The sequence below is a fragment of the Pelobates fuscus genome, chromosome 12 (assembly GCF_036172605.1).
Source record: "Pelobates fuscus isolate aPelFus1 chromosome 12, aPelFus1.pri, whole genome shotgun sequence".
Classification (NCBI taxonomy): Eukaryota; Metazoa; Chordata; class Amphibia; order Anura; family Pelobatidae; genus Pelobates; species Pelobates fuscus.
Window position 1 is genome coordinate 2,054,347 of NC_086328.1, and position 18,066 is coordinate 2,072,412.

Consider the following 18,066-nt stretch of genomic DNA (forward strand, 5'->3'; position numbering starts at 1 on the left):
AGAAGATAATTTAGCAATCTGTCAAATAGACCTTTCTGACCAGTTATTTGAATATGTTTTTTGCAATTTATTAAATCACGTTTCCATCAATTCACGGTTCAGAATAAAATCCTATGATTAAATGTTACAGTGGTGCAGAATTAAAGCTAAACTATTTTCTGATTAGCTCCCCATTGCATGAACCGGGCTGGACACACTGGCACTGTAATAGCGAGTATTAAAACCATGATGGTTAATAAGAGGGCTTTGATTGGACACAGAGCCCTGTTACCTCCCAACCGCTACTGAAGAGGTCGTCATAGATGGATCATTAGAAAAGACGTTTCAACAAAATAATCCGAGATGTGCAATGATTTCCCATTGCGGTCCTGAGGAGGTTAATGAGGTATAAACAGAGCAGGCAGGCAGGCAGGCAGGCAGGCACCATGCATTCCCCTCCAATGTCCTGAACATGTAGCAGCAGCATATTGCATGTGATTTATTGAGAAACACAGCATGTCAGTTCCTAGGCCAAATCTGAGAGGGAGCTTCGGGCTTCATTGTATCCGTTCTTCTGACAGAAGTGGTTTGCATTTACATAAAATAAAAAGTGATATTAAGAGAAAGCATGACAACGTTTGGCCAGTAAAGAGGGAAATACAGCAAAATAACACAAGGTTTGCTGCATGTCATGACTTTAATGTGTAACTACAGAATCCATACATACAAGTGGGTCAACTGAAAGCCTACAAAATACAACACAGGACCAATACATTTACAAAACAGTCAGAATTTCTTACAAAATGGCCTGTATTGGTCCAGGATTTATTTATTTATTTTTCTTTACAAACTCAAGTCTTGTTTCGAGGGGTAAAGGGAGGCAGCTAATAACTCCTTAAAGCAAGCTCCCACATTGATCATTTACAATTGTCAAAAATAAAATAAAATAGTGTTTGGTTCTCTTTACAAGCCAAATGGCAGAAGCTCGTCACATCCTGGTGAAACGTTCTGATCAGCTGGAGGCAGAGATTAACTGTACACAGTACCCATCACCCCACCCAGCCTTACAGAGGACAGTCTGTAAACAAAGTGAAAGCAGTAGGATTGACAAGTATTTAAAGAGCACAGCACGGGCCTTCAAAGGCTGCAGGAATAAACTTGACTTTGTTGCTTAGCGCAGAGGGAGCTGTGACCTTTAAATAGGCTCAGAGTTATTTCCCCAGCTGTTCCCGTCACACCCCATTGCCACACAAGTGCTTGGTGTCCAGCAGTCCCACTCACTAGCAAAGAGTTCATCTGCTGAAGAGTTGCCCAGGCAAACCTCTGGAAGTGAAGCAGTTAATAACCATAACCTCCCACAGCCTGCCAATGCAGTGCCAACCCATGAAAAGACCAGCCCACACTAAGAGGGGGGTTATGTTTTTGTTGCATTTGAGATCAGTATGTACAAGAGATCAAGAAAAGAAAAATATATATATATATATTCACAACATTCTAACAGTTTTGGCCAAATATTGGACATATGGGAGTATGAGGGAAAAACTAAATTTGCCAGACTTCATTCCACCACCCCATCCAAAAACAGAAGATATGTCATCCTGCCGCACTCCTGGCTCAAATTTGTGCTGTGAATGATATGGCCATCAGGTGCAGGGGGAGCGGGACATTTTGGGGAAAAACAAAAATAAATTTCAAAAAATTTAAACGTGTACAGTTGGGGATTCTTCACATTAGACGTTTGTTGTTCAGGCTCAAAGCAGAGCAGTTTGACTCAGTTTTCTGAAAAGCAGGCTCCTAACTGGCACCTGTGCCTTCCATCACTTGCTGGGCTTGTTTCTGCCCCATACAGCACTGAGCGACAGACTGGAACAACCTAGGGAGGAAGAGACCGGTCAGCTCATTGACTCCAATCACATTCAGATCATTTAAGGGGGGGGGGGGGGGGGGGGGGGGGGGGGGAGACCGTCACAGGTGGGGGGAGAGACAGAGAGAGAGAGACAGAGAGCGCCACAGGCGAGGGGGTGGGGAGAGAGCGCCACAGGCGAGGGGGTGGGGAGAGAGAGCGCCACAGGCGAGGGGGTGGGGAGAGAGAGCGCCACAGGCGAGGGGGTGGGGAGAGAGAGCGCCACAGGCGAGGGGGTGGGGGGAGAGAGAGCGCCACAGGCGAGGGGAGTGGGGAGAGAGAGCGCCACAGGCGAGGGGAGTGGGGAAGAGAGCGCGCCACAGGCGAGGGGAGTGGGGAGAGAGAGCGCGCCACAGGCGAGGGGGTGGGGAGAGAGCGCGCCACAGGCGAGGGGGGTGGGGGAGAGAGCGCGCCACAGGCGAGGGGGTGGGGAGAGAGCGCGCCACAGGCGAGGGGGTGGGGAGAGAGCGCGCCACAGGCGAGGGGGTGGGGAGAGAGCGCGCCACAGGCGAGGGGGTGGGGAGAGAGCGCGCCACAGGCGAGGGGGGGGGAGAGAGCGCGCCACAGGCGAGGGGGTGGGGAGAGAGCGCGCCACAGGCGAGGGGGTGGGGAGAGAGCGCGCCACAGGCGAGGGGGTGGGGAGAGAGCGCGCCACAGGCGAGGGGGTGGGGAGAGAGCGCGCCACAGGCGAGGGGGTGGGGAGAGAGCGCGCCACAGGCGAGGGGGTGGGGAGAGAGCGCGCCACAGGCGAGGGGGTGGGGAGAGAGCGCGCCACAGGCGAGGGGGTGGGGGAGAGAGCGCGCCACAGGCGAGGGGGTGGGGAGAGAGCGCCACAGGCGAGGGGGTGGGGAGAGAGCGCCACAGGCGAGGGGGTGGGGGAGAGAGCGCCACAGGCGAGGGGGTGGGGAGAGAGCGCCACAGGCGAGGGGGTGGGGAACGAACCGAGAAAGACAGTTGTGGGTGGGAGGGAGAAAGACAGTCACAGGTGGGGATAGATCTAATCAGATTAAAGACAAGCTAACAGTTGTGAAATTAACTTACTTCTCAATTTCTGGCGCACAGTGAACAAACTCATGGTTCCAGAACTTGAAGGCTGGGTTCTTAATTAGCTCAATAAAGGTAATCAGGAGGCCCCATGGGTGTGGCCTGTTCACAATTAACCGCTCCAACAGAACCCTACAGAGGAGAAAGTGAGCAAAAGAAAGCAAGATTTTAATTTCGCTTTATTCTGCAGCATGACACGAGCACATGGTATGAAAGACTGGGATGGACTATAGACAACTTCGGGGGCACATTTCATGTTAACTTCGGAATTACTGTAGCTAAAGAGGTAATGGCACCCCACCTGGTTATCTGCTCCTGGATGGCTTCAGTGTTTGCCTCAGCGAAGAGGTAAAGCATGGTGCAGCTGAAGTAGTGAGTGTGGCTATTGGGATAACGCAGCTGATTGGCAATCGCGTTCAAGAAGAGGTAACGACCTAAAGAGAATAAAACACTGAATTGTAAATAGCTCTGCAGGATTTTAGGCCACACAGCTCTGCAATAAAACCTCACCTTCAGTGTCCAGGTCCACGGCCAGATTCTGGAAGATGTCCATGTGAGCAGAGTGTGTGATAGTGCTCATGGAAGGAGTGCTACCCTTGTTGTGGATGTGAGCAATCGCTTGTGTCCCCACATACAGGACTAAAGCATTTATCAGCTGGATGTTGTATCTGTTTCCAGGCTCGTTCGATACCTAGAAAGCCACAGGAGGAGGCAGAAAGGTAAGTTGCAAGCCCACTTCTAGAGGGCAAACTCCAGCTCCTCTCGGCATTCTGTGCATTTACCTGCAGGTTGCTGCGGAGTTCCGATAGGAACGTGACTGGGGACCGGGTTTTAAGGTAAGAATCCAAGTCCTTCTTGAACTGTGGAGGCATCACTCCCGTAAAGTTTGTAAGAATTCGAGGGGCAATGTTTATCTCGCTTAACATGTCCACCTAGAGGCCAAGATAAACAGGATGCAATAAATCCCTGCTTGATGAGATACTCAAACTGCATGCAGGAGTCCAGTTCTACGTGGAGACTCTAAACCCAACAGTATAACCTGTCCCCAAGCTCTCAGGCTGTAATCTGCTTACTGTATTGGCAGCTACCAGCGTTAAAGGAGCACGGGTCATTCTGTCGCACCACAGCGTAGCCACTGTCTAAATACAGACACTGGTTTAAAAAATGGTGCCTTATTACACTACCATACCACTAACTAGCAGGACACAACCACCTAACATTGTAGACTTGATTGGTTCCATGGTGCCAGCAGTAGGCTCTATATACAAAGCTTGATGCGGTTATTGAATTGCCAATACCTTGAGGTTGGGGGTAAAAGGATCCGGAAGTCTCATGTTTCGTGGGAAGGCACTCAGAATTAGGTTCCTCAACTGGATGCAGTTGGGTGGAATCACATCACAGAAGCCGTAGTGATAGTCACACAAGAACTCTGGGAAGTCATGAAGTAGCACAAGCAGTACACGTAGGGTGCCCTGTACAAAACAGTGGGACACCATTAAAACAGGAAGTGGAAGAGTCAGCAAAACATGCAGTATCAGCATTCCCCATGTGACATACCTTATAGAGGATTTGCATAGGTTTGGTGAGTTCCACATTCCTCAGAAATGGAGCGAGGTACTTAAAGAGGTCAATGAGTAGCTGTGCGTACATGGGCCAGCCCTGTGTAGGTAAATAGAGGGGTTCAGTTCACATGGTCACTATACACGCACACATCTACCTCCTGCTTAGATAAGCTCACCTTCTGTTGCGGGGTGTGAGCCAACATTCGAGCAATAAATATACGATGAGAGATTAGTTCCAGCCAGGCATAGACAAACCCTGCTGCTTTGGTTGGCCGGAGGATATGGAAGGTATTGCTGCAAGAGAGATTTAACGGTTCAGAGAGTACAGATGGAATTAATGGCATTTCCATATGCTACACGACTTCTCTCAGAGAGCTCAAGTTAGACAAGGATAGTGGATCTGGGTGCGAACATACCAAAATGCAGTCAGTGTCTGAAAGTTTATAGTTTCTAAGACATGTTCAGGTGCATTCAACTCCAGCAAAAGCATGATGAATATCCGATGGTACGGCAGCTGCTGGAATTCACTCTGTCTTACTTCATGGTCTTGTAATAAGACTCCCACCACAATACCAAGAACCTGTCACAGGGAGAAGGTGTCAGCACATCACAGAGCTCCCTAAAAGGTGCCCAATTCCCACAGACCATAAACTACATGCCCACCTTGTTCAAGAGATTGATTTTTGTGACTGTGTTAGTGGCTTCCCCGGAATGCTTCACCAGCAAAGCAATCAGCCGCACAAAGGCATCCAGGTTATGGTAGCACTTGGCTCGGATCATGGTGGGATTGGCAGCAGGGTTGTGCTGCTGCTCTGCCTGGGCGCGGTAGCTGATCTCCACACACATCTCCGTACACAAGCGGAAGAAGCGAGTAATCAGATCATCAGTCTTCAGGATACCTTGCTGATGCATCTGAGAATAGAAAAGTTTAATAAATAGTCTGTATGTCCATCTGCAGATTTCACAGACAAGAAAACTACAACAGACTGGACAGGGCTAGAAAATTTAAACAGCTCCAGCTTGCAGTGGTGGTGAGGTTGCCTAGAGTGGTTTAATATCAAGCCGTTTTGAAACAAACGTACTTTGTGCCAGTGGTCTGCCCCACAGTAGCTGTATAGATGCAGAATGTACACTTCCACATCAACATGGATTCTGTCCATCCTATACAGACTGACCAATACAGTAGTGTTAATTCTCATTAAGGCAGAGATTGGGCACAGTCTGTGCAGGCAAAGCGAGCCCTGGTTAATGTCAAACTAATATTAAAGACACTAGGCAGCACTTGTGGTGGCAGGTTTTCATTTGACAAGTTAGGCAGAAAATGGCTCTAAAGCGATGCTTTAAAGACTCCCAGCTTCCAGATGTGCAGGGACACACTACAAACGAGCACTTGCAAGTGTAATGACTGCCCTCTCAATGGGTACCGCATGTACCGGTGGGTGAGCAGCAACAATAGACTACCAGTGGTCACTTCCAGACAGCCGTGTGCGTGGCATATAAAATTGTTAGAGAATGAGAAATACACTTTTAGACTCTTTACAGCATGAACTAGGAGCTCCACTGTTAAGCCCTATTTTGCCATTTTGTGCCTGCATGCTTTCATATGACAAAGTGTTCTGAGTCCTGACACCATAACCATTTAAAAAAAATCATAAGTGGCAATGTTCCCTAGTGTGTGTGTAAATCAGGACTTTGTTTCACGCACTGCACAGTATATCACTACAGACGTGACACGGTCTGATACAGGAACAGACCAGAAAACCGATCAGGTAGTTTAAGTTTCTATTTAAGGGTGCTCTAGCATGGTTTAAAAGTATCTTCAGGTGATGGCTAGAAGAGTTTTAATTGGTTTACAACAACATGTAACATTTGATACGATAAAGGTCTCTACCTGGCCAACGAACGCAGAGAATGCCTTGGTACTGTCCCTCCCAGCTGCTGCTGAATGGTAGAGGTTTACCCATTCTCTCAACAAATACTCTGCCTTCTCTCTCAAGCCTGGCGGATCGTCATATTCTGAGGCCTGAGAAATGCCAGAATGCATCATGAAGTTTGGCCCACCTTGGGCACGCTCAATCATGGCTTCAAAATTGGAGCGCAGAACATCCATCAGCTGTGGGAGCCTGGAAACAAGATGCTGGTTTAATAACCAAGAATGCACAAACTTACATAGCTATGAAGGTCTTCATCAGTCCTTGACAACCAGACACCACGGCCAATGTTCACTGCTATTACCAAACACTGCACATGGAAGGCGCAGTAAGAGAAAGCAGAAAATACTGTTGCACCACAGCGTAACCCCTACCAAAGCCTAGGAATGGGTTTAAAAATGGTGCGTAGATCTAAATAAAACCCACAAAATACCACAAGTATACAGCCATTATTCATTTAACAAAAAAATCTTCCTAGAAACCCCAGTATCTACACCATGTACTATTCAGGAGAGGGCGTTCACTCACCCTTCTGGGGCATTGCCTCTTGAGTGGGCATTTATTCGCATCAGTGTCTCGATAGTGTGGAAGAATTCAGCCTCAGTCACGTGGCTTACACTGCGTTCATCCACCAGCAGAATCTTAACCAGCTGCATGGCAAAGGCTACAGCCATATAGTTCAGGCCGTTCTCCATGGACTAGGCAACAAAGGAATGGGCAAGACACCAACATCAATGTCAGGGTGCAGTACTTTACAGTCATGTAATACAGCATAAAAAAGGTCACTATAAAGATTACGCTAATGCATGTCCCACTAAGTACAGATAAGGAAATCAAGCAGCTAAACATCATCCCCAGTCACCCAGCCACCCACATCAGGTAAACAGTAAGGCTCTGTAAAGAGTGAACACTCACAAGTTGCATACCTTTAACTGCATTACCTGAGCCAGGTGAAGGTCGTACTGCTGCATGTTCACTAGGTGATTTCTGATCAGAAGCTCCACGGCTTCAACATTGTATTTATATTCATCTCGGCACTCGATCAGACACCTGCAGGAGGAAAGGAACATGTAGTGCCTCTTTAGGGGGATACGGATACAGAATGCAGACTAATCCTTAATACGGGTGTGCTCAGTTAGACAAGCCAGACAGTATACATGCGAGCAAATAGTTTCAAGGCTTCCACGATGAAGAGATGGGGAAATACAAACCTGGTAATCTGTTTGTTGCACCACGGAGAGCCGTATGCCCGGCCATCCTGCAGTGCCTTCAGGACCAAGAGATGACATTCCCGATAACGAAGGAGAAGGTCTGCATCAGCACCACTGGTGGCATCCAGAAGACCCTCCACGGCCTGCAGAGGTGAAGCCATTAAAAATTAGCATGTCAACAGGATAGATTAAAAGACCTATAACAAACACGTCACCTCCCCCAGGTAAATCTTTAAAGTAATATGGCAGCCTGGCATGCTCGTTCCATTATTACATTCTGTTTATTACAAGAAGCAGATCTCCGTATAGAATACATTCTGTAGCCAGGCCGACCAGTAACCAATCTAGAACGATTGACAGGCAGCCATTTCTACACATCTTTTTGAAAAGTCACCTTCTGTAAGAGTCCAAGAGCAGCAATAGCATCGCGAGAGTTGCGAGCCAGTGCCACCGCCTCCAACAAGCTGCGCAGGGCCTGGGACTGTGGGTTCATTGCTAGTGTGGGAGGTATTGCATGCAAATGCTGCTCCAGCTCTGTGATGCATTTGTCATAGATCTGGGCGACATCATCTGTGGCCCAGGCTTGTTGCTGTGGAGTAGAGAGGGGAAATATCACACTTGTACAATATCAATGCAGTATGTCCCAGAAGGTGCAATCACAGTACAGTGTGGGTTTCACATTCCTTTCTGGTACCTTCATTGGTTGTGCAAGGAATCCTGTGGGTTGGGTCAGGTCATTGGTTGGAAGAAATCCAGGAACGTTCCGTGCAAACTCTTCATAAACAGCCAGCTGTTTAGAGTCCACGCCTCCAACCTGTGGGAAAATAGACGACATGCATTTTGCTTTGAATTTCAGACAGATTAGAAATTTTTTTTAGTTAAAATAAAGAGTAAAGCAGAGTTAAACCTTTTAATGTGTGGGGTCTAGAAGGTACGCAATTCAGGTTTTCAGTTTATTCTGATATTCTTCAGGTGTTAACATGGCATTTGTGCGGATCATAAAGTTTTTCCTCAAAGAGAACTACATCACATTACCAGTATGTCGAGCAACGGCCAGAAAGAGGTCTAAGGTTTGCGACTATTCGCTCAATCATTACTCTGAGCAAGAATTCAAGTCAACCTCCCCCACAACGTGAGAGACTAAGACACTTACTTTGAGCCGGATCTGCTCCGGCATACGCTCCGCCTGGTAGGTTAACACTACTGGGTCGCAGTAACGACGTCCTTCCTGTCGGGCATGCTTCCGCAGCTCAAATTCCTGAAAACATGCACATTAATGGGTTTAAATTCATGTGGTCCAAAACTACAGAGATTCATGGTTTGGCGATAAATTAAAATAAAAAAAATACATTCGCTCTTCTAAAATATTCCCTGAACTTTAAAGTTATGCCCACAGAGTAATGGAAATAAAAAAAAAATATTCCAGTACAGTCGTACTGTCTAAACATGACTGTTTCCAGCCTAATAAAGTACAAAAAAAGGTTCAACATTTAGACTGCAAATACAAGTCAGCAATCACTTTGTTTAAAAGAACAGTTCAATTCAAGCACCCTTGTGTTTAGGGTGTCTGGAGTGCCCCAGCAGGGTGCCCATTTAAAAATAAAAACAAGCTTTCTTGGGTCCGAGCTTCCAGATTTGTTAAGCAGAATTAGCAAGGTTAATGAGCTGAGCAGTCATGCAGGACTGCACTTACTGGCCAAGAGCATCAACTTGGCACTTGCCAATGAGCATGGTCCCGACTTTGTAGTGCTTAGCAAGATATTGGGATGTGGTGTAGGCAATTTTGAAAGCGTTTGACAAATTATATTAGAAAAGCACCAGGCCACTCCTACAACCATTACAGACTGAAGTGATTATGGTGCCAGTATTCTTTGATTGCACAGCTGTCTGAAGGTAATCACATGGTACTTACAGTTGCAAGCCTCTTATCCATTTCAGGTCCAGCTTTTTCCACTGCAGTTTTCTGTATAAAGCAGCAGGCCAACTCACAGTTGTCTTGGGCAAGCTGTGCTGCTGCCTGCTCCATCATCTCCCGCTGCTGGGGGGAAGCTGCCTGGAGACAGGAGATCAAACATTAAAATTCACAGATTACGATAACCCAAACGGCAGCATATTCAGACACCGCAAATACAATCTTAGCAACTTCTGAGGTCAACACAATGGTATTTACAATAGTGCTCTGTCCTAAAAGCACAAAACCATTCTAACCTAAACAAGGTATTCCCCAAGCACCACAAAGAGAGGGAATCTAAATAAGAAGCTCTAGCTGTGCTTTTTGAATAGGCGTGGTACAGGACTGCACACCGTTTACACAAGTTAAAAAGTAGTTTTGGGAATTTTAAGTTCAAACGCAAATAAAACCCAAGAGTAATCTGCTATTTTACCCGCATTGCCGTGGCAAAACTGTTCTTCAAGTTTGTGGCAATGCTCATAAGCAGCGGCTCACGGCAGGTGATCATGGCCATGCCGGCAGTAAGGTTCCGCATCATATGGTGGGCAGCCACTCTCATGCGAGACTCCTCAGAGTCCAGCGCAAAGTCTTTCCGTACAATCTGCTCACACGTTGTCATTGCAATCTTGATTGACCGATCGACGACTGGGTGAACCAGCTCCTGTACTGCTCGCTCAATAGCCTGGCGCACACACTGTTTAAGCTGAGGGTGAGCTTGGAACAAAGGAATCTGAAAAAACAAAAGTCATAACATGAAAATCGTTTCATTTAAAGGAACACACCACATACAACTTGCTGAACTGGTGTGTGTCTAGATTCTGTCACATCTATCTTCTGCTTTTGTTCGCGCCATAGAATGCACGCATGCCTTCCACTTCATTAAGTGGTACTACAGCTGACCGAGCAGCATCGGAAAGCTGCGAGTGTACGACTCCTTAAAGAGCCGCCTCTGATTTGTGTTTACCCACACAACGGCTTTCCCATAAAGGCACAAAGAAAACCTGCAATAAGTACATAGTTACATAGCTGAAAAGAGACTTTCAGCCATCAAGTTCAGCCTTCCTCACATTCCCCAGTTTGAAGCAGTTCCAATTGCAACAAACTAGGGGAAAAAAAAATAAAAAAATTCCCTCGAGCCCAGAATGGCAGTCAGATTTATACTTGGATCAAAAAGCAATTGCCCTGCATTGAAAAATTATATCCTTGAATATTCTGTTTTTGCAAGTATGCATCTAGTTGCTGTTTGAACCTCTGTATGGACTCTGATAAAACCACTTCTTCAGGCAGAGAATTCCACATGCTTTTTCAAGATCATTTATAAAAATGTTAAATAGAAGGGGTCCCAGAACAGAACCCTGAGGGACACCACTTGCCACCTCTGTATATGCATGTTTTCTATAGGGTATATCAACTAAGTTGTTAAACAGACAATGGAGTGTTCCTCCAACAAAATGCAAGCTGGAGCCAACAGTTTCCAAAGCAGATTTAAACCCCAGGGGGTGTAGAGATCGATATATAGGTTTACAGAGATCAGGACTCACCGTAGGATTGAGTGTGATGTGAGGAGCCAGCCCGGCAAGAGAATAGACATGAATATCGTGGTAGCTATACTGAGGCTGTGGTGGAACGCTGGATGTACAGGTTGTACTGGGCGGAGGCGCTGTGGCCGTGGCTAAATAAAACATAAGAAAATGCTGTAACTCGAGTTAACCACCCCTCAGTGTTGTAACAGATGGCTTACAGTAAGGACCCAACACAAATGGAAAAAAAAATTCCTTTTTGGTGTGTGCAAAATCTGCACAATTCACACCCACACAAATCTAGTCTATCGCACATTTCTTATCTACAACTTAAAGAATGGTTACTGAAACATACTCCTGCCACCAAGACTGTACGTGGGCTGCAGCTGACTAGTTTCGATAAGATGCAGAAAAACTAAAACCTGCTCTCAAAATCATTGATACTTTTTGTTGGTGTGAGCTTCCATTTGTTCGAGCGTGGGAACGAGATCTAAATGGTACATGTCCAGAAAATACTTGGGAAAAGATTAAGATCCTACAAGAAACTCACTGTGCACTAAATGACATAGAACTCTCTAGGAAGATCCTTTATAGATGGTACCTGGTGCCAGAATGCCTCTCTGACAATAGCTGGAGGTGTGACAAGAGTGATACTTTGGTGGGCTTGTCCAAAACTAACAAATTAAAAAAAATACAAAAATTTTTTTAAACCTTCTCTGCTATCATGGGATTAACTATCCCGGACATCCCAGATTGTCTTCTGCTACAAAATTACCAATATAAATAGAGCCGCGGGGGTCTGAGCAAAAACTAAATGATTCTCCTCGTGTTAAACTGCTGTACACAACCAATAGAAAAAACAAAACCCAAAACAAAAAAAAAAAACAACAACTGAATGTATGGCCAAAACAGCAGCTAACCAAAAAAACTAAATCAAAACCTAAATTTGGAAGATAGCCTGGGATAGGTGGGAAGACACAAGGTAGTCTGATAGACCAACAAAGTAATAGCAATCTGAACCTCGCCCACAATAAGCAAAACCAGTGCAAGAAGTGAATGTGTTTTAACTCATGCAGAGTATGCTCACCCCCCCTTTGGGACTTTTTTGTTAAGCTCTTTTACTGACACCCTACTGTACCAAATGGAATGCATTTAACCTTAAAGGTACACTAAATCACCAAAACTACAGCTTAATGTAGAGGTTCTGGAAAGTATAGTCATTCCCTAGGAACACCTCCACTGGCCGCCACTCCTCAGATGGCTGCTAGAGGTGCTTCCTGGGGCAGTGCTGCAGTGTGTGACTGACATTCAGTGTCTCCTCCCTCTGCATGGACACACTGAACTTTCCTCAGAGATTCGATTCAATGATTGGCACAGTCGGCATTAGGCCTCGCCCCCTTGCAGATTTCAGGCAATTTAAAGCTTCCTTCTGTGAAAGTATTGATTTGGCCAAAATGTAATTCTAATGTCCGCAAGGAGGTGGAACTGGGGCAGGGCCAGCGGACACGCACAGCGCTGGAAATAAAGCATTTTGTTCTACCTTCTAAGGGGGTTTTGGGAAGAAAGCTGCTTAAATAGTATTAACACTAGAGAGTCTGGAATACAGGTTTGTGTTCCTTTAAGTGAAGAGTGCTGAATGGTTATCCGTTTTCTAAGAAAAGTACACAATTTATTCCTTAACCACCACTCTGGCATACCGTGGCTAGATCCTGTACTACTAATCAATAATCAATCGGTAGTACAATCGGTACTAATCAATCGGTAGTAGTCATGACTGAAATCTGATCTCTCTCCCACTCTTCCTTCTCATCTCTCCCTTTTCAAATTACTTAAAAGTCACTCAAAATATTTACGACACCATACACTTTTCTGTATTTCACATGCTGAAACATTGATTCTGTTGAGCATGTCTGGTACAGTTAACATTTGAGACCTAACCTTTATTGCGGATGTACTGCTCCAGATGTGTAACCTGAACATGAACAATTCAGAATAAAAACAAGAAAGAAACTCACCACTTCAGACATTAAAGTGGAAGTGCCCAATTTCAGGGTTTTTACAGAGTTTGTCGGATGAGACAGCCAATGTCATTCAAATAGAGGTAAAATGGATAAATCTAATGGATATCTGAACAAGATGTCAGCCCAGGTAAGTGTCAAACAGTTTGGCTAGTAATCATGGAATGGGACATGAGGCTCAAAGAACCTTAATTGTGAGAGTACAATGTAGCAGTTAGTGTGACCGGTTAATCAAGCAAAGATAGCTCCTGGATTACTTAAGTCTCAATAAGAAGAGCAAATCTGGCAGCCATGGAAGGAAAAGGCTTTTTTCACATTTCGATTAAAGCTCAGAGGGGAAAAACCCCCCCACAAAAAACAGTCTTGCAACCAATAAAAGGGGAGACCCATATTACACAGCAGCAACAGCCGATTCATGCTTCCATGCAAACAGGCACCTCAGACAGTCTAGGTGGAACCTACAAAACATTGTGAAGTTCCAGGTTTCTCACCTGTGAAAACTGCATCAGATTCCTGCTTCTCCACCGAAGCCCAGAGCTTACCAGCCGTGCGGATGGCATACTCATTGGCACTGGTGATCGGTGGCAGCTCTTCTGGCTGTTTCAAGTCTTTCTTTGGGGCAGAAAGCTGCTCATCCAGACTCTTTAGACGATCTTTGTCCTTTAAGAGGCTGCCAGGCTTTAAGTCATTGATGTCCAATGCTAGGTTTTTACACAAGACCTCGATCTCAAACTTCAGATTCAGCTGTGATCAAAGAACAATCAATATAAAGTCATGATTACAAAAATGTGTGTTATTGGAAGATATTTACATAATGCTCAGTAATTTAAAAGCAGAAATAAATTACATCCACACATGATAAAAAAGGCTATTTAACCACTACAGTGAGCTTGGAGTGTTCTTATTGTGTCAGGAGTGCCCTCCTTTAGTCTGTAGCCACAATAATTAGAAACTGCCAACTTAGCTGGTCCTGCACAGCAGAGCTCATGGCAAACCTTTGCCAATTGTCAGTCAGCAAAACACCGAGCGAGGCCCTTCACCGAATGTTTTAGCTCACTGGTTCAGCTTAGAGCTGCCAAATAGGTGGCATCAGCTGGATCCCATGAAAGCGGCCAAACTACTCTATGGCACTCTTGGCAGCATTATCCTGGAAGCGGATTACGGTGATAGGCGTATTTTCAGATGACTCAAGGGGAGGAGAAATAAAGAGTTTCACAGGAAGAAACATTTCCTTGAAACCTTAATACGTGTCTGCACTAGGCAAGATGGTGAAAGATCACATTGTCTACAGAATAGGTAGGATTTTAGATACCGGTTTTATCCACTTTAGAATACATTCCCCTTTATTAGAATTCCTGCAGCTAAGAAACCCCATAAAACCCATCCTACGGAGCAGGTGAATATTGGACATGCATAAGTCAAATCGATTTTTGCCATTTGTCATGCTCTGCAACAAAATATAAAATTTAGCATAATTCTACTGCGGTCAGAGGTGTCAAAAAACAAACAAACCCACAAACAAGTATTTTCAAAGGCACAAGATCTACTGGAAATGGAAGAGCCAAATACAGGTTCAAGTTTGATAAAAATAAACTTGCCAGCTCACCTTTAAGTCATGCTCTTGGTGAAGCTCAGCCAGTACGTTCATAATGGCCATTGTCCAGGGATTAGGAGGCCGGAAAACCTGTATGCAAAGACTCCGTGTCAGTATAAAGTGAAGTAGAAGATACAGTATAGAGGTAGAAAGTAGCCAGATAACATCAAACCACTGATCCTTACCACACTTCTGATGCTGGACTCCAACACTTTGGCAACAAAAGGCACAACGTAGAGAAGTTCTTGCTGTCCTTTAACATAAGCTTCAAGCAGCAAGGACTTTACATCCAGGTCCTGGGGACAAATATATCGTTATAGAAGCATTTCATGGAGACAGCCAAGGGACACTAAGCAGGACAGCTCTGCACAGACAAACACTTACTGTGTGCAAGATGGGCTTGTTTTTCGCCAAAGTGATCATCCCCAGCCAGTGGCCCAAGTTCTTCAGGAGAGATCGATCTGAGAAATTGGCAGCAGCCTTGTCAGAAGTTAGAAGTACCTGAAAGATGGATAAAGGAAAACAGTTATTCACAAGGCCAGTGCAAGTTCTCCTAGTCAGACACTTGTAATAAATACTTACCTTTATGTTTCTGTAGGTCTCTGCAAGTACCATTTTATTGAATTCTAGGTTTTTCAGAGCATCCATGAAGTTTGAATACAAGCTGTGGAAGTTCAGTTCAATGCTAACCCTTTTCATCACCAAATACTGCGATACCCAAGGCATGAATTCATCTTTCACAGTTTCCTTTAACTCTTCCACCTGGAGAGGACATGTTAAAAATCACAGCACTGTATAAACAGACAAGAAAGAACACCATGCACACAAACTACCAGATTCCAATGTGTATTAGACTTGTCAAACAGAACTGTTATAACTATGAAGAGAGTTAAAGATGCACAAAATATTTACCAAAAAAAAAAAAAGTCTTATTTTGTAGAGGAGATCTGCAGAATAAGTTCATGCACCAACCTTTTGGGTCATGTTTGACTGGGACAAGTTATTAAATATAAATGCAATCTTCTCCTGGACACTCTCCGGGGGTTCCACGGTGCGCTCATTCTGGTCTGTAGCCACTAGCAGGGTGTCGATATTGGTTGTATTTATGGATGGCTAGAAAGAAGAGTAACAGGGCAAATTAGTAGATGGTCCCAACCAATACCAGTCACAGAACTGGAAAAAGCCATCAAGTCACTATCTGGAAAGGACACGAGTCAACAAGGGCCCCTTACAAGAAGAGCAACAAATTGTTCCAGTCAAATTTAACATTTCACAAGAGCATTTTAAAAGAACATTTCCGTCTAAAGTTTGAGGACCTAATTTTACCTTTATATGTAGCTGCCCCCCTCACCCAAAAAGAGGTTATTTATAAACCATGAGTGATGGCAGCTCGTCACAATTCGACCTAGGAAGCATCATGGGTAATCATCCAGGGAAAAGTTAATGTTTTAAATAGAGAACACTGGGAAGTAGGGTGAAGACATTGAAAAAAAAACACTCCATGCAGGCTAGCTCCATGTCCCATTAAGCTGTCACTGGCCTGTGTGGCGTGTTCATTACAGAAGTAAGCAGGGAAGCCATTCACATTAGTTACAAGTGGCTGCTTACCGGTACATCCTTCTTGAAACTGACACCAGTCGGCCTGGTTATGGTGATTGTTTTTGCACTGGTGGTAGTGGTAGAGGTGGTTACAACATTTGTGCTGACAGGGCCGGGGACTGGAACTTTGGATGGAGCCTGAGCCTGGGATAGTGCAATACTGCCTGGTGTTTGAATGGAGCCTTGCATCTTCACCGGGGGATCCCGGGACTGCTGGCCATACTCTATATACTGCAGGGGGAAAGGATAGATTTAGTAACCAGAGCAAAAAACGTTTCTACCACCCACTGAGGCCATGAGAGCACACTCACCTCTTGCAAGTGATGGGGAAACTGGATAAAATGAGTGATGGATGCCAAGTGCTGACAGTATTGAGGATAGTCCTTCAATCTGAAACCAGAGGCATGATTAAATTAGCAGTGTTACAGAAACAAATGCACGGATAGAAGTTTCATTAAAAAGGACAGCAAACCCTCTGCATATCCTCCATTGAAGGAGCCAAAATAATTTAATAAAACAATTTTAATCTGAAAGCAGTTTCATGAATGTCCTAGAGTCCAAGGGGGTGTTCAGACAGAAGACTCTTAACCCAAAGGCAGCCACTAGCTAGACACAGGGTGCACCATGAGCCAATTACGGGAGAAGCAGAATGGCACCTTGGTAAAAAGAAGTTTCCCATAAACAGTCTGAGCACTATAGCAGTCTTTCCTACAACCAAGACACCACTTACCGATTCTTAAACCTATCTAGTGCAGCTATTCCGAAGAAATACATTTTGGATCCATAAGGTTTCCGTAGAGCTTCCAATACATAGCGCAGTGCAAGCCCTAAAGCCATGTACGTGACCAGTCCTTTCTCTATAATGCCACCAAACAGGCAGGCTGTAATGTGCAGCTCCTTGTCTGGGTACTGCGGGAAGAAACGGTATTCCTCAAACAGGTTACGAAGCATGCAGTTAAATACTTCCCGTTCCCGCTTTATGCTGGAGTCTTTAAACCTCTGAAGCATCTCCAGCACCTGTAAAGAAATGGCATCAGTCAGCACGGGAGCTCTGAACAATAACAACCACACAAGCCTCGTTTCATGTTGCCCTATGGTGTACTTTGAAATGCAGTTATTTACATACGTTCACTGCCTCCATTTGAGAGAAGTTCAATACCAACTACATAACAGACTGTTCGTGCCATCTAGGTTTGACAAATGGAGTAACAAATGTGCTGAAAGAGCAGTCTTGATGGAGATGTGGGGTGAATTTGGGTAACTGTCTATATCTGAGGGGGGGGGGGAGGAAGAAGAAGTGTTTAAAGCAATAGAACTATGATGTGATCTAGGACTGGAAAGTAATCGCTTTACTTCACTTCTACCATTCTTCCCATAATCCTCCACATTTTAACTGCGGCAAAGTTGATAACTAGGAACTGGAAATGTAATGTTCCAAAACAAGAAATTCTGGCAATGCAAGATAGAAATGGGTTGTGCTAGAAGAAAGAATTGTAAGTCACCTGCAGTAAGTGTGTGGGATTATTATTGGATAACAAGCACATTACAGTTTAGTTATCTAGAATAGATGAAGGCCATATTTAACTATGTATGTTTCTATGTCTAGACATTATACGGACAGGTTTAGGATGAATGGGATCATTGGGTACCACGTGTTAAGTATAGATTTCGTTTTTTTGTGTAAAGTTATTTTTTTTACATGTGTGAAACGGAAAATAAAGCTTTTACTTGGAAAGGCTCTCCTGGTGCTGGGA

General features: G+C 44.9%; 1 protein-coding gene across 2 annotated transcripts in view; it reads right to left on the minus strand.

Annotated features, from left to right (window-relative positions):
• Nucleotides 1–657: 657 nt before the first annotated feature.
• CNOT1 (CCR4-NOT transcription complex subunit 1) overlaps nucleotides 658–18,066 on the minus strand; it is a 44,990-nt gene continuing 27,581 nt past the window's right edge. Inside the window, exons 21-49 of one of the 2 annotated variants that reach the window (XM_063437779.1) lie at nucleotides 17,043–17,329; nucleotides 16,624–16,702; nucleotides 16,322–16,543; nucleotides 15,686–15,826; nucleotides 15,296–15,475; nucleotides 15,098–15,214; nucleotides 14,899–15,009; nucleotides 14,726–14,803; nucleotides 13,611–13,863; nucleotides 11,123–11,253; nucleotides 10,015–10,311; nucleotides 9,543–9,683; nucleotides 8,784–8,888; nucleotides 8,325–8,444; nucleotides 8,025–8,219; nucleotides 7,631–7,773; nucleotides 7,361–7,469; nucleotides 6,948–7,117; nucleotides 6,380–6,611; nucleotides 5,152–5,400; nucleotides 4,905–5,068; nucleotides 4,665–4,782; nucleotides 4,484–4,585; nucleotides 4,225–4,398; nucleotides 3,709–3,858; nucleotides 3,437–3,617; nucleotides 3,228–3,360; nucleotides 2,924–3,058; nucleotides 658–1,852 (exon numbers count right to left, since the gene is read on the minus strand). In XM_063437779.1, coding sequence (XP_063293849.1) covers nucleotides 1,774–1,852; nucleotides 2,924–3,058; nucleotides 3,228–3,360; nucleotides 3,437–3,617; nucleotides 3,709–3,858; nucleotides 4,225–4,398; nucleotides 4,484–4,585; nucleotides 4,665–4,782; nucleotides 4,905–5,068; nucleotides 5,152–5,400; nucleotides 6,380–6,611; nucleotides 6,948–7,117; nucleotides 7,361–7,469; nucleotides 7,631–7,773; nucleotides 8,025–8,219; nucleotides 8,325–8,444; nucleotides 8,784–8,888; nucleotides 9,543–9,683; nucleotides 10,015–10,311; nucleotides 11,123–11,253; nucleotides 13,611–13,863; nucleotides 14,726–14,803; nucleotides 14,899–15,009; nucleotides 15,098–15,214; nucleotides 15,296–15,475; nucleotides 15,686–15,826; nucleotides 16,322–16,543; nucleotides 16,624–16,702; nucleotides 17,043–17,329 — 4,596 coding nt within the window. In that variant the 3' untranslated portion in view covers nucleotides 658–1,773. Of the gene's footprint in view, nucleotides 1,853–2,923; nucleotides 3,059–3,227; nucleotides 3,361–3,436; nucleotides 3,618–3,708; nucleotides 3,859–4,224; nucleotides 4,399–4,483; nucleotides 4,586–4,664; nucleotides 4,783–4,904; nucleotides 5,069–5,151; nucleotides 5,401–6,379; nucleotides 6,612–6,947; nucleotides 7,118–7,345; nucleotides 7,470–7,630; nucleotides 7,774–8,024; nucleotides 8,220–8,324; nucleotides 8,445–8,783; nucleotides 8,889–9,542; nucleotides 9,684–10,014; nucleotides 10,312–11,122; nucleotides 11,254–13,610; nucleotides 13,864–14,725; nucleotides 14,804–14,898; nucleotides 15,010–15,097; nucleotides 15,215–15,295; nucleotides 15,476–15,685; nucleotides 15,827–16,321; nucleotides 16,544–16,623; nucleotides 16,703–17,042; nucleotides 17,330–18,066 lie in introns of both variants that reach the window. The other variant, XM_063437778.1, reaches the window with a different exon arrangement.